This window comes from Diadema antillarum, unplaced genomic scaffold (assembly GCF_040938485.1).
Source record: "Diadema antillarum isolate AM-2024a unplaced genomic scaffold, OU_Dant_1.0 scf00000093, whole genome shotgun sequence".
Taxonomy (NCBI): domain Eukaryota; kingdom Metazoa; phylum Echinodermata; class Echinoidea; order Diadematoida; family Diadematidae; genus Diadema; species Diadema antillarum.
In genome coordinates, this window is record NW_027270982.1 from 3,674,919 (window position 1) to 3,687,994 (window position 13,076).

The window sequence follows — 13,076 nt, forward strand, 5'->3', positions numbered from 1 at the left end:
AGAAGAAGATAAAAATGTACAATTTAGGCCCCATTAGGACCCCTCCTCACCCCCCTCCCCTGGGTCCCAAGGGGGGCACCCCTGATTCTGCCATGAACAAACTTGAAACTACAGTTATCAATGTACAAACTCATAGTATTAACTTAGCTCTATCACTTCTGGTTCTGGAGAAGAAGATTTTTACAGATTCCTTAAGTTTGGGGCGTTTGGGCCCCCTGGGGGCCCCCCTGGGTGGGGCATGGTGCCCATTTTAACAAATTGAGTTCCTAACCCCCTAGGGATGCTACCTGCCAAGTTTGGTGAAAATGGGTCATGGGGTTCTCAAGAAGAAGATAAAAATGTACAATTTAGGCCCCATTAGGACCCCTCCTCACCCCCCTCCCCTGGGTCCCAAGGGGGGCACCCCTGATTCTGCCATGAACAAACTTGAAACTACAGTTATCAATGTACAAACTCATAGTATTAACTTAGCTCTATCACTTCTGGTTCTGGAGAAGAAGATTTTTACAGATTCCTTAAGTTTGGGGCGTTTGGGCCCCCTGGGGGCCCCCTGGGTGGGGCATGGTGCCCATTTTAACAAATTGAGTTCCTAACCCCCTAGGGATGCTACCTGCCAAGTTTGGTGAAAATTGGTAATGGGGTTCTCAAGAAGAAGATGAAAATGTACAATTTAGGCCCCATTAGAACCCCTCCCCACCCCCCTCCCCTGGGTCCCAAGGGGGGCACCCCTAATTTTGCCATGAACAAACTTGAAACTGCAGTCATCAATGTACTAACTCATAGTATTAACTTAGCTCTATCACTTCTGGTTCTAGAGAAGAAGATTTTTACAGATTCCTTAATTTTGGGGGGTTTGGGCCCCCCTGGGGGCCCCCTGGGTGGGGCATGGTGCCCATTTTAACAAATTGAGTTCCTAACCCCCTAGGGATGCTACCTGCCAAGTTTGATGAAAATCGGTCTTGGGGTTTTCAAGAAGAAGATGAAAATGTAAAAAGTTTACGCACGACGCACGACGGACGACGGACGACGGACGACGGACGACGGACGACGGACGACGCACGACGCACGACGCACGACGGACGCCGGACGAAGGGCGATCGCAATAGCTCACTTGAGCCTTTGGCTCAGGTGAGCTAAAAAAAAATTTAATTAAGGCCATGAATGCAGACACTACTGTCTACATCTAGGGAACCTGGTAAACTAGGTTTCCATATATGAGTTAATGCCACACCTGGTATTATACACAATGATACCACAAAAGTAAAAAAGAAAATAAGTTTCCTTTATTTTCTTTACATTGACCACTTTCTAGTCAATGAAGAAAACTTCACTATCAACAGTCTTTGAAAATTGACCCTCCTCTGAAATGGTTCTACAAGAGACAAAAACTAAATTTCTCTTGTTATGTAAGTACAAAGTTAGTCAGAGATATTCCTTGGGAAGCTTTCCACTCAAACTTTTCAGTCTTACCAGCAGTGACAGAAATCTAAAAGAAGGCAGCTTTCTGAGTGTGAGAATGTTGTGTGAATGTGAATGAAAAACACAGACCTTAGTACCATTTCGTTATAAGCTATAATTATGTGCTTGTTTATCAGCAGTCATTCGGTTGAAAGCTATCATGAAGTATGTCACATTGTCAACCCTTCTTCTGTAGCTTTTAACAGTTTATTATGATCCACCATCTTCACAGATCTTTGTAGCTTTTAACAGGTACATGTATTTACAAGCAAACGACCTGATTGGCTGACAAATAAACATCATCAATAGCATTCCTGTGTCAGGTGCATCTAAATGAAATTCACATCAACCCCTTTTCTTTAGCTTTTAACAGTTTATTTTGCACCACCATCTTTGCAAATTCTTTGTAGCTTTTAACAGGTAGTCACAAGCAAAAGACCTGATTGGCTGACAAACACCATCAATAGCATTTCTGTGCCAGGTGCACCTGAGTAGATTTCACTTCAACTGAGCCTGTCAACAGCTTGTGGAATGCTTCAAAAAGCAGGTGTTGTGTGCACATTGCACCATGTCTATTGTCAAGAAATAATGAAATATTGATCTCTCACTTCTGTTGTTTGGTTTCAATAACATGAAATGAACCATGAACTTGGATAACTGTTGTTTGTTGACAGCATGATTGACTCATCATATTGCACAGGTCATCAAACGTTATTATCTCAAACATGCACTACCAGTTTGTCTCATTTTGATTTTCAGCAAACAACTACAGATGTATAAAATTAAATTAACCATAAAACCAAATAGATTCTGCTAACCTCAAATCTTTACCATTGACCGAAGTCAATGATAGAGAAAAATGGTTAACATACCTCACAAGGGTTCAAAATCAGCAGTTTCCCCAGAGGCCTAGTAACAATAATGTCATTAATCTGATCAGGGAGCCAAAATATCAAGTTTGTGGTATAAAAATGCACATTTCTCTGAATTGTACAGCTTCTTATCTTTGGTATTCTTACATGCATTCAAAAGCCTGTTTGGTAATTCCATAGCACACCATTCTGATTCTATTACAAACAATATCACTCACAGATAGCACTTTTTAAAGGCTACAAGTTGTTAACCTAAAAAAGCACACTCCTTTTGTTTTATGCTTTATTTTGGGCATATTTCTTGTACAATGGCAGAGCAATATGATTTCATGGATAAATTTGAATAATTAATTCATTAAAAATAGACAATCAAGATTTTTCTATTTTATGACCATATAATCTTGTGGTTGACATCCGGCTCATGTTCGTGCAAATTTTTTTTTTTTTTTTTTTTGGGGGGGGGATCAAATTGACCCCCCCCCCCCCCCAGTAAAAACTTGGTCTCAAACAGCCCAGTTAGAATAGGGTCAAGACATTGATAGGGGATTTTGTCTCTCACCCTGTTCTCATCCATCAGCTTGGCCTTGTGGAGGTCTCCCAGGGCGTCGGCTAGCACCTTGAAGGCGCTGGTCTTCCCTCCTATGGTGTCTCCCACTATCATGAGGCCGTGCCGGACCAGTATCATCTCATAGATCTGGGAGAATAAAAAGATACCAGTGAGGATGAGTCATGGCACTCTTGATAAAAAGAAAACATCAATTTTACAAGTCAAACCTACATATGAATGATAAGCACAAAAGTCTATTCTGGTGGCAAATGCATAATACCTGGGAAATCTTGACATACTCGTACTACGCTCCCCCCCCCCCCCAAAAAAAAAAAAAAAAAAATGCATGAAATATTGTTATGTGCAATGCTAGAATACATGGGTTGTTTTGAATCTTTCTTGGCCATATCTAAGGTGCAAGAACTTCTTTACATCAGCTCTGTGAATATGAGTGGGAAAAATAAGGCACCAATGTGTGGACTCCACTAAGTAAGAGCAGTTGATATAATGATGTCTTTTCACATTGCACAGCCTATATATCTGTGAGTTTTTGTTTTGCGATACGTAAGGAGTTATATGGAAAATTTGGCAATGGATGGTTACTCTATTTCTCACCACTGAATATACTGACTTTGATGTGTTATTGACATCAATATATGAATGTTGAACATACACATTAGAAATTGAGTGGGATCCTGGAAAAGGACATATTTACATTTGTAAGTCTCATATACCTGGATGATCTTGTCAATGAACCATGGAACAGCCTGCAGCTTGCGCCTAGCTATGTTGATCCTAAGAGCCTCCTCCAGCACGCTGTAGTCGGGGCGTGGCAGGGCCACACCCGGAAAAAGGTCTGAGATGATGCCCTCAAAGAGTGGGATGTCATGAGACAAAAACTGCAGCAAGGAAAGAGCAAGGGTTACCACTTGGTTAGATTGCTGTATACACCATATATTTAGTGAGTCTAAATTTTTGCAAATCACGACTTCCCAACAATTTCGCGAGTGGTTAAATTCGCGATTGTGAAGTACAGTACCAAACAGAGATATGCATGGGTACACATCACATTCACGTCGGGATGCAAGTTAATATTTTCGTGTGTTTTTTGATTTCCTGAATAGCACCCGATTCACAAAATTTGCGATAGTACAAAACCTTGCGAAATATTGGGCATCATACAGTATTTGCCAGATCTACAGACAAGCAGAAATGCACAGTTCTTGAAACTTCTACATGTACAGTGAATATTGCCTAAGCACAATATCAGTTGGCCCTGTTTGACATTCATTTCAGAAGTCCCTCTACCAATCATAATCTGGGTTGTGTACATGTACCCCTGTGTTTGCAGTCTGCTATCACAACATATGGAAATGCATAACCTTCCTGGCTTCTGAAACCTAACAGCTCTTTATGAGAGCACCAACCCTTCACTAACACAAGATATTTGAGTTCACAAATCACTTTTAGATATTTCAAAACAGTTAGTAAAGCTCACACTGCAATGACATAAATTTGGTTTAATGGGTGGTGCCTAAAAGTTGTACGTGTGCAAAACAATATAAATCCTTGAAATGGATATTAAGAACAAGCATGGTGGAATTTTACCCAGACTCATGCACTCAGTGTTGTGTATGCTTACCTTTGGCAGGTTGACATCCTTGATGGATCTCAGAACGAGAATATCCTCAGCCTGGTCTGGGAACTTCAGCTTCAAGTTTCCTGCAGCAGTGAGGACCGACTTGACAGCTCTCATGCCATAGTCGTAGTGATGCTGGGATGACAGCTATGGATGGGTAACAGGAAGAATTTCATTAACTTTTAGTGGCATACACCCTTCCCATACTCTGCTCTTTGAGCTGAAGCTCCAAATGTTTGTTGTTTCAAACACTTTCTTTGTGATAAAAGCACTACACAATACTGCAATGTAATGGATTCACTCGCAGTGATGTTTTTTTCAATGAACCAAGAGAAAGAAAGATCCTATAATTTCACATCTAAGCTAGATCCACGAGCTCACTGACAATGCACTCAATAGTATTAAACAGTTCAATTACAATGTAAGGATGGTCTGCACTAGTGGTGCTGACTGAGAAGTTCTGTATCATAAAGAAAAGTTGTTTACCTGTTCTGAGCAGAGTTTGTATGTAGCCACAATCTTTGTGGAGAGGGACCGCGCATTCACGAACCCCATGGAGTACAGACTGATTTCAGCAATGAGGGCGTAATCCGGAACCATCATGGCCACCGTGCGAAACAAGACCTGAAGAAGGGAGAGAGGGATAACGGAAATTTACCTTAACAGAATAAAAACAGTCATTCTGGAAAATTACATACATGTACCAGTTTCTTCTGTCAATGAAATCTAATGAGGTATTGCTCCCAACTTTGATTATCATCATTCAAATGTAGATTTTTTCACAACACTAACCAACTACATGAAGTTTGGTGGAAAGAGTACAACGTATATCAATTACATAAATCGGCATAAATGCTCGTATTATATCATACCACCATCATCATAAGATGGAGATGCAGTCAGTTGGACAGATAACATTCTGTGACTGTAGACTGTATGATGAATTATCTTTAGTTTTATTTTTTTTTAAATCATGTTTGCGGTGAGATTGCTTCTCTGCGTAAGCAAGTGTTTTACTAAGGCTATCAACAATCATTCACATCAAAAGTTATGCTGCTGGTTCTCAACCATCAAGACATTCTCCATCCAGGTACATGTACAGTCCGTACCTTGAGATTGTCAGGGAGCTCCGCCCTGCCAGCGTAGCCAGGATTCATGGTGATGAACATGGTGCAGGAGGGGTCCAGCGAGATTTCTGTCCCCTCGAAGACAAACGTCTTCAGCTGCTCGGCCACGGCTCGCTGGATGCTCTGGATCTGCTGGGCCACCACGGACAGCACCTGGTTGCCACAGAAACACAAACAGAATTGAACCATAATTTGCCTTACACAGTCATTAAGGGAAGAAACGAATGCTTGTCAGCAAAGCAACCATGAGACTGACAGCTTTAAATCCCCTTCAAAGGACCAGGCAATGAGATCACTGTGCCTTGCCTTGAGGTACAATCGCTGCAGCCAGGGGACTTGAACCAAGAACCTTATGATCAATAGTCCGAGGTCTTATCCACTCGTCCACTGAAGCTCCTCACAATTGACAGAATACCATTAAATTGAAGGCACCCTTTATAAAGGATTTCGTTTGGTCATTTGCTGCAATGCAAACCAAGTAAGCCATATCAACATTGCTCTGTGCTCTATATTACACGCATGTACAGTGTACATGTACCTTTCCATCTATAATTGGCTTTAACATCTACTGGACAATTTTAAATCATGCAACTCTGAATTTTACTACCTACAGATGACATAAGGCAAAACAGATTTATTATTTTGTACTGTTCTTACATAACACATGTAAATGTAACAGGAGCTTTCTCTCACATCAATTTGTAATGGGAAGGTAATACTAATTGAATAATGTACAATGCAAAATATATGCAATATATAGAGTACATGCAAGAAATCTGATGCCTTTGCCTCTGACATTTGCATACTGTTGAGATTGCCCTAAAGATGAAGGGCTAGGGTAGTCATGAATACCTCAAGCTCAATTCTGTTGAACTCGTCAAAGCAGGCCCAGGCCCCAGACTGGGCCAGACCCTTGAAGAACTTGCCCATGGCTTTGTAGTCCAAACCATCGGAACAGTTGAAGACCACACACTGGATATAAGAAACAAACAAATAGACAAGATGTAACTAGTGCCATCATAATACATGGCTCTTTTGTAGCAGTTAAGTGGTTCCTTCACATGAGACCAAACACAAAACACAGGATCACATAAAAATCTAATTCAATTATATTGTACTTTGTATCATATGAATCTACTTTAGAATGAAATTGGTCCCTTTCATACAAGACCTCACAATGAGTGTAGAAAAAGACAGATAAAACTCGGGTGTGATTAATCATATCTGATTACATGACTTCCCTTTCACAACAAAGTACAATAAAAATAAAAGAAACCTCAGAATGGATTGCAGTAATACATAAAATTCCTAAACTCACTAAGTCATAGATTCCATGTTGTAGTCCTCAAGCAATTTTATAGAAAACTTCTATCAAATACTGATTTACATGTTGACTCACATGACATAAAAAAGAACACTTTGAAAATTAGCAATTGTAACATTATATCCAGGAATTATATCCAAGTTGGATGTATTTTTGTTCTGGTCACTCTGACAGCCACGCTACAATTTGACAGCTTCCTATATACCTTAGTATGCTTTCATATGCACTAATGACCAATGGTCTGACTTAAAGTTTCATTCTTCATATGGCCAGCTCCTGCAGTCAAGTGGCAGGGAGAAATCCTGGTGGGATACCCACCTGTTTCGCCACAGCCTTGGCCAGGTCCTTACAGGTCTCCGTCTTCCCGGTACCGGCGGGTCCCTCCGGGGCGCCCCCAAGGTTGAGAAGCAGAGCCCCCATGAGGGTCCTGGGAAGGAGCAAATGATGGCAGAGAGTGAAGTACCCACAGAGTGGGGATTGAGGCACACACAGGTGAGGGTAAGGTACAGAGGAGTACAGTCACAATGTAATGATATTCAAATCATTAGTCATACACACTTACAGTAAAGCCACAAAGGAAAAGCTAACACAGAGAGTCACTATTCATGCACGTAAAAGATCCTGCTTCGTCTATCCTTGCAAAGAGCAGGGTGTTTAACCTGGTGAAGTGGTCCCACCTTACATCCAACTGGACCCCATGGAAGACCAGCTTAGCATAGCTGAATATGGGCTATCCAGCCATCATCTCAGATGGAAATGAAACAAACAAAACCAATTATTCACACATTCATACACATAATATGCGGGGGGGGGGGGGAGGGGGGAGGGGGGAGGGGGAGGGGGAGGGGGGGGAGGGGGAGGGAGGGGGAGGAGGGAGGGGGAGGGGGGAGGGGGGAGGGAGGGGGGAGGAGGGAGGGGGAGGGGGGAGATGGGATATAAAGAAGAGTGTAGAGAGGGGTAGAGGGGAGTACAGAACAATAATGTCTTGAATACATGATACAATAAATACACACATATTACCCTCTATCATCCATCATAAATCTAGATATATGCTGTTGGACAGGAACAACAAATACAGTGGCCCCCACAGAAATGGGAGGGGTTGGGATATAGGTTTTTTCCGAATTACTGTAAGCAGTGCTCATGTAGTAGACAGTCTATAAGATAGTTCATGATTCAAATCAAGAAGTGAAATAACACAAAAAAGTCTGTTCCATTAATCTGTTGCACTTACATGGTGTTCCTGCTAGAATGGTTCCCATTAAAGTGGTCCCCGATTATCGGGTTAGCACTGAAAACTGGAATGACTAAACAAACTTCTACTGGTCCTGTTTTTAACCCTTTGAGGATGGGCTGATTTTGCTGCCCGAGTATACTCGTGACTTGTCCCTAAACAGGTTAATCTGGATCTTCTCACCTGTAACACCTGTCGGTGAGGGGGGTGATGACGAGCCGCCCCGTGTTGCCGAGATACTCGTAGCCATAGGGCACAGTGGTGGTGATCATTCTCACCATGGAGCTTCCTTCCTCGAAGTAGTATCGCAGCTGGCTGATCCACTGGAAGTTGAGGGGGTCACTGATGTTCGCATTGAAGAGGCTTGAAACCACATCTCTCGCTGAGGGGATGGAGAAGAGGTCAGAGAGAGAGGGAGCAAGGTCAACTTACAGCAGTAATTTTTCAAAAGTCCCAAGTTCATTCTGCATCTATTCTGTCTCCATACTGCACAAAATGAGGGCATTTCTTTGCAAACTAGAGTGACTGAATACCACTTTCACGCTATTTCCAGCTAACAAAAGTTTTCAAAGTTTTATCCATTCAAACAAAATATCACACCTGATGGCAATTATCAAAAATACTCTTAACATATTCACAGTTTTGGACATCAAATGCTTGATGTTGCTACCACATCATTTGCCATTCTCTTGACATCACATGAACTAATTCATACTGTAACAAAGGGGAATTGCATAGTGACCTACCGTGCCATATGAAATAACACTGGTGTGGCATATGGATGCTCTTACAATTAATACTGGATATCAAAGTGCACTCACCATGAACATCAACGACTGTCAAAGCCCCGAGGGTGATGCGAGCCATCTTGGTCAACTTTCCTCGGACCAGCTCAACGATCTCATCAATTTGACGATTGCACGTCTGCAGGTACTTCTTCAGTCCGTCTTTCTCCAAAATTGCCTGATAATATTAGAAATTTCCAGTCGGTACAACATCCTTAATCTTTCACATGCGTGTCATGCACAGACAAATTTGTCGTTGAATAATCATGCAAAGCCTGTGTTTCTTGACTTGTACAAAGAATATTTCAATCCATGTTCCTCTTCTTTGTCTTTAATCATAGTTATAGAATACAAATGAATGAAAAGGGGACAAAAACACACACAAACAAATAATGATTGCCTGAAATGACACCCGAGACTTTACAGTCTTGGGCATCGTATGATTTCATCACAGTGGTGGTATAATGACATTCAACATGAATTTAAGTCCTGATAGCAACATCTTTGGTGCCCAGAGATTGTGACACCACAGTAACTTTCCATCACTATCACGAAACTCTGCTAAAATGGAACCTCCAGACTTCACACCATCCGCATCAAGTTTGTCTCCATGGCAAGATTACATCATCACTATACAGCTCTCATTACCTTGGTAACTTCAGCCGTCCAGTAGATGGAGCTGGCAGCAATGACTATCTGGCCAGGCCAGTTCAGCACCCAGGCCTTGCGGGGTGTCTCGGGGTAGGCCACCACTGCCTTGGCATTCACCTGCCTCAAACTTTTCTTCATCAGGTCTTCCACCTACACACAAAAAGTTGATAAGTAAATATGGAGGTTTGTGATAATAATAAGAACACAACTTTGTAGGGAACTCATGGATTCAGAGTGACGTTTGGGTCTTACTTAGAATGACAGGAATGAATCACAGTAGATGGCATCATATAAAGCCCTTGCTGAAAAATACTATATGAAGCTCTCTGAATCAAGCTGTTTTATTCCTTACTTAACCAAATTTCAATAAATGCTTGAAAGACAACAAAAAGGGGATTGCCAAGTCACATGCAGACAGTGATTATACATTTGCTACAGAATTAGAGTCACTGGAAATTGTACCTATTGAGGATTGGGTGTGGTATCCCTGATCTACTTTCATGATGAATGCTGCAATGTAAACTACATGCAAAGGTATTCAGAAACTGTGTCAATACATTTCAGATTCATGTTAAAGATATTCTGACACCAAGTTGATTTATTTTTAATATAAACACTGTATTAGGTGAAATCTGACAACTTTTCAATACATCCATGCTATCTATAGCAATAGTCTGACACAGTGTTGATATGCATTGGAAACAAACCTGTATGAGCCACATCTCCACCAGCCCATGGGCATCAGCCGGAATGATGCGGGAGCAGAGGTCAACCTTCTCATTCTCCGCAGACTCCATAGCAACAATCTCCTTCTCTGGAGTGAAGGTCAGCTGAGCGATGCCCTCAAAGCACTTCTTGAGGTGGGGCTGGACTCGCAGAGGGTCCTTGGTCTCGGACAGGATCTCAAGCAACTCATCATTGGACAGGAAGAAGAATCTATGCAACAAAAAGACACAAACATAGATATTGTGATATTTGTACAACATAGAGAAATTAAACCAATGTATAGGATTGTGACAGAGGATGACAACCAAAGGATTGCCGCCACTTGATGTGGGTGATAACTCGAATCCTGAAGCTTTTTCAATGCCTGCAATTTGCAATATTTTTTCAACAGTATCAACTCAGTAACTACTACACACAGACTCACAAATCTACACATGATAGTTTTCCCTATAAAGAAAGCTTATAGCTATTCTGGTTGCAATTTAATCTGAACTTCCATATAAAGCAAAGTAAGACAAAGAGTAATCATTTCCTCACCACAAATTACTTAATGAACTTGTGACAATGATGAATACTTCACTTAAATGTCACATTGACATTCTTTTTTATTACATAGTTGTATTTGGATTAATGTTTTACTATCATGCTTAATTTTCCTCTTATAATGAGAGTAAACTTAAACGTAGATTTGACTTTCCCGTTAAAGAGCACCAAGACAGAAATAAAACTTTGGTGGACTAGGACAGACCTTGGGAAGAAGAGTCTCTTCTTCTCCAGGTAGTCATTGAGGCCCTTCTGGATGGTGTCCAGGAGACCCTCAGAATGCTGTAGGTTCTCCAACATGTCTTTCTGTGATGTCACCACCAGAGCCTTGGTGTTCTTTACTGATGTCTGCATGATCTCTTTCCTAATGGGATGGAGGTAAAAAAAGACAAAAAAGTTGAAAAACAGGTGATTACTGGGAAAACTGATCACCTATAAAGAGCTACAATGTATGTTAGACGAATGAGCAGATCACAAACACATTGGTGACATTTGGAGTGCAGTCAAATGAAAACTTGCGAAGAATACTGTCACTAAATATCCAGTTACAGCTTCGTATATGTACAAGCTTGTACATTTGATAATTGTGGCAACATGATTATGCACATACAATTCTGTTTGTTTGTGTGGTGTTTTTGTTTTTTATACTCACAGAAGGAGTTGACTTCTTGTTGTAATGTAGAAGATGTACAAATACATACTGTCCTTGGTTCATTTAACTTTTTGTTTTCTTTTAAAGATTCTGTTAAAATAGGGATATTTGATGTGGATTACGGTAATGCACACATATCAAGGTACAGTGACTGCTATTTTCTTGGGCTATATGAATTCATGGAAGGTGACAGCTTACTTAGAATGACCCTTAGAGGTGCTACGAACAATTGCTTCCATAATCGCTTCACTTCTCCATGCCTCATTAATTGGCCACTTTAGACACGATGAACTTATTACAGATGGTGTAATTTACCAGTGTCCATCGACTGTTGTGAACATAGCGCCCTCTACGGGAATCTGCCGCCTGATGTCCTCCGAGCCAAAGATAGGCTCGAGGTACAGCCATGCTGCCTGGACCTTCAGCCAGGAGTCAAGGATGTTCTTGATCCGATGCTGAGAGTCAAGGAAAGCAGGTACAAAATGATGGCGTTACTCATCATGAGCAGAGTTCAACTGTGTAATTGGTGTCCCTCTACTATGATTACAGAGCATATACACTGCATCTACATTTAATCATACACAAAAGAAAAGTGAGCTGTGCTACAATGACCTGCCAACCTGTAATACCAATAGTTGTTGTGCCAAAAGCCAAAGAAACGCCTGCATTTCATTCAGCTCATTATGATAGAAAGTTGCAAACTCAGTCAAGTAGCAAGCAAAGAAATTACGCCTTAAATCAACAGACGAGAAATGGTAAAAACATAATCATAATCTGTGAAGTATTAGAAAATCAAATACAATAATACAAGACACAATCGACATTCTGCCCCTCCCCAAATTCCTGTAACAGCTAGACTCACAAGTCTTGTCTCCCATTCTTTGAGCTCGGCTTCGAAGGGGGCAATGAACGGTGAGCCCCTCATCGTCGCTGTCTTCACCACATGGTCTTCCAAGAGCACCTGGACATCGTCCGGCGAGGCCAAAATGGCCAGGCCGGTGTCCTTGTACTCAGTGAAGGTGAAGTGAACAGACTGCCAGTCACTCTTCATCTTGGTCAGTGCCTGCAAAAGTGACCAAAGATGACAAGCTGTTAGACCATTGATGGCTCATCCAATTCCAATCTTTTTCCATTTCTTTCCTTCTCTATCCTCTATCATGAATAACAAGTATTGACAACAATGACATAAACAAACACAGTTTCAATGATGACTGTAAGAAGGGTTCCATGACATTTGTTCCTGCGACAATTGCTCCTATAGAATATGTGCACGCTAAGCCAAACATAAATATTACCCACAAACATAACCCTAACTCCTATCCTAATCCTCACATTAAACTAAACCTAAAACCCTATCACAACCCTAACCCTTGGATGAAATAAGACCGGAGCATTTGTTGCAGGAGCAAATGTCACATCACTCATGAGATGAACAAAAGGATAAACAACAGCATAATCCTCATGTAGGTAGTTGTTCTTCTTCTTCTTCTTTTCCCCCAAAATGTCCCTCTTGACCAT

General features: G+C 41.3%; 1 protein-coding gene across 1 annotated transcript in view; it reads right to left on the minus strand.

Moving 5' to 3' along the window:
- The window catches only part of LOC139718344 (dynein axonemal heavy chain 3-like), a 128,112-nt gene that overhangs the window by 66,997 nt on the left and 48,039 nt on the right, over nt 1-13,076 (minus strand). Inside the window, exons 19-32 of the mRNA XM_071629822.1 lie at nt 12,421-12,621; nt 11,874-12,013; nt 11,112-11,270; nt 10,345-10,573; nt 9,635-9,787; nt 9,023-9,164; nt 8,385-8,583; nt 7,286-7,394; nt 6,496-6,615; nt 5,626-5,796; nt 5,003-5,140; nt 4,520-4,663; nt 3,612-3,776; nt 2,890-3,024 (exon numbers count right to left, since the gene is read on the minus strand). Coding sequence (XP_071485923.1) covers nt 2,890-3,024; nt 3,612-3,776; nt 4,520-4,663; nt 5,003-5,140; nt 5,626-5,796; nt 6,496-6,615; nt 7,286-7,394; nt 8,385-8,583; nt 9,023-9,164; nt 9,635-9,787; nt 10,345-10,573; nt 11,112-11,270; nt 11,874-12,013; nt 12,421-12,621 — 2,205 coding nt within the window. The remainder of the gene's footprint in view (nt 1-2,889; nt 3,025-3,611; nt 3,777-4,519; nt 4,664-5,002; nt 5,141-5,625; nt 5,797-6,495; nt 6,616-7,285; nt 7,395-8,384; nt 8,584-9,022; nt 9,165-9,634; nt 9,788-10,344; nt 10,574-11,111; nt 11,271-11,873; nt 12,014-12,420; nt 12,622-13,076) is intronic.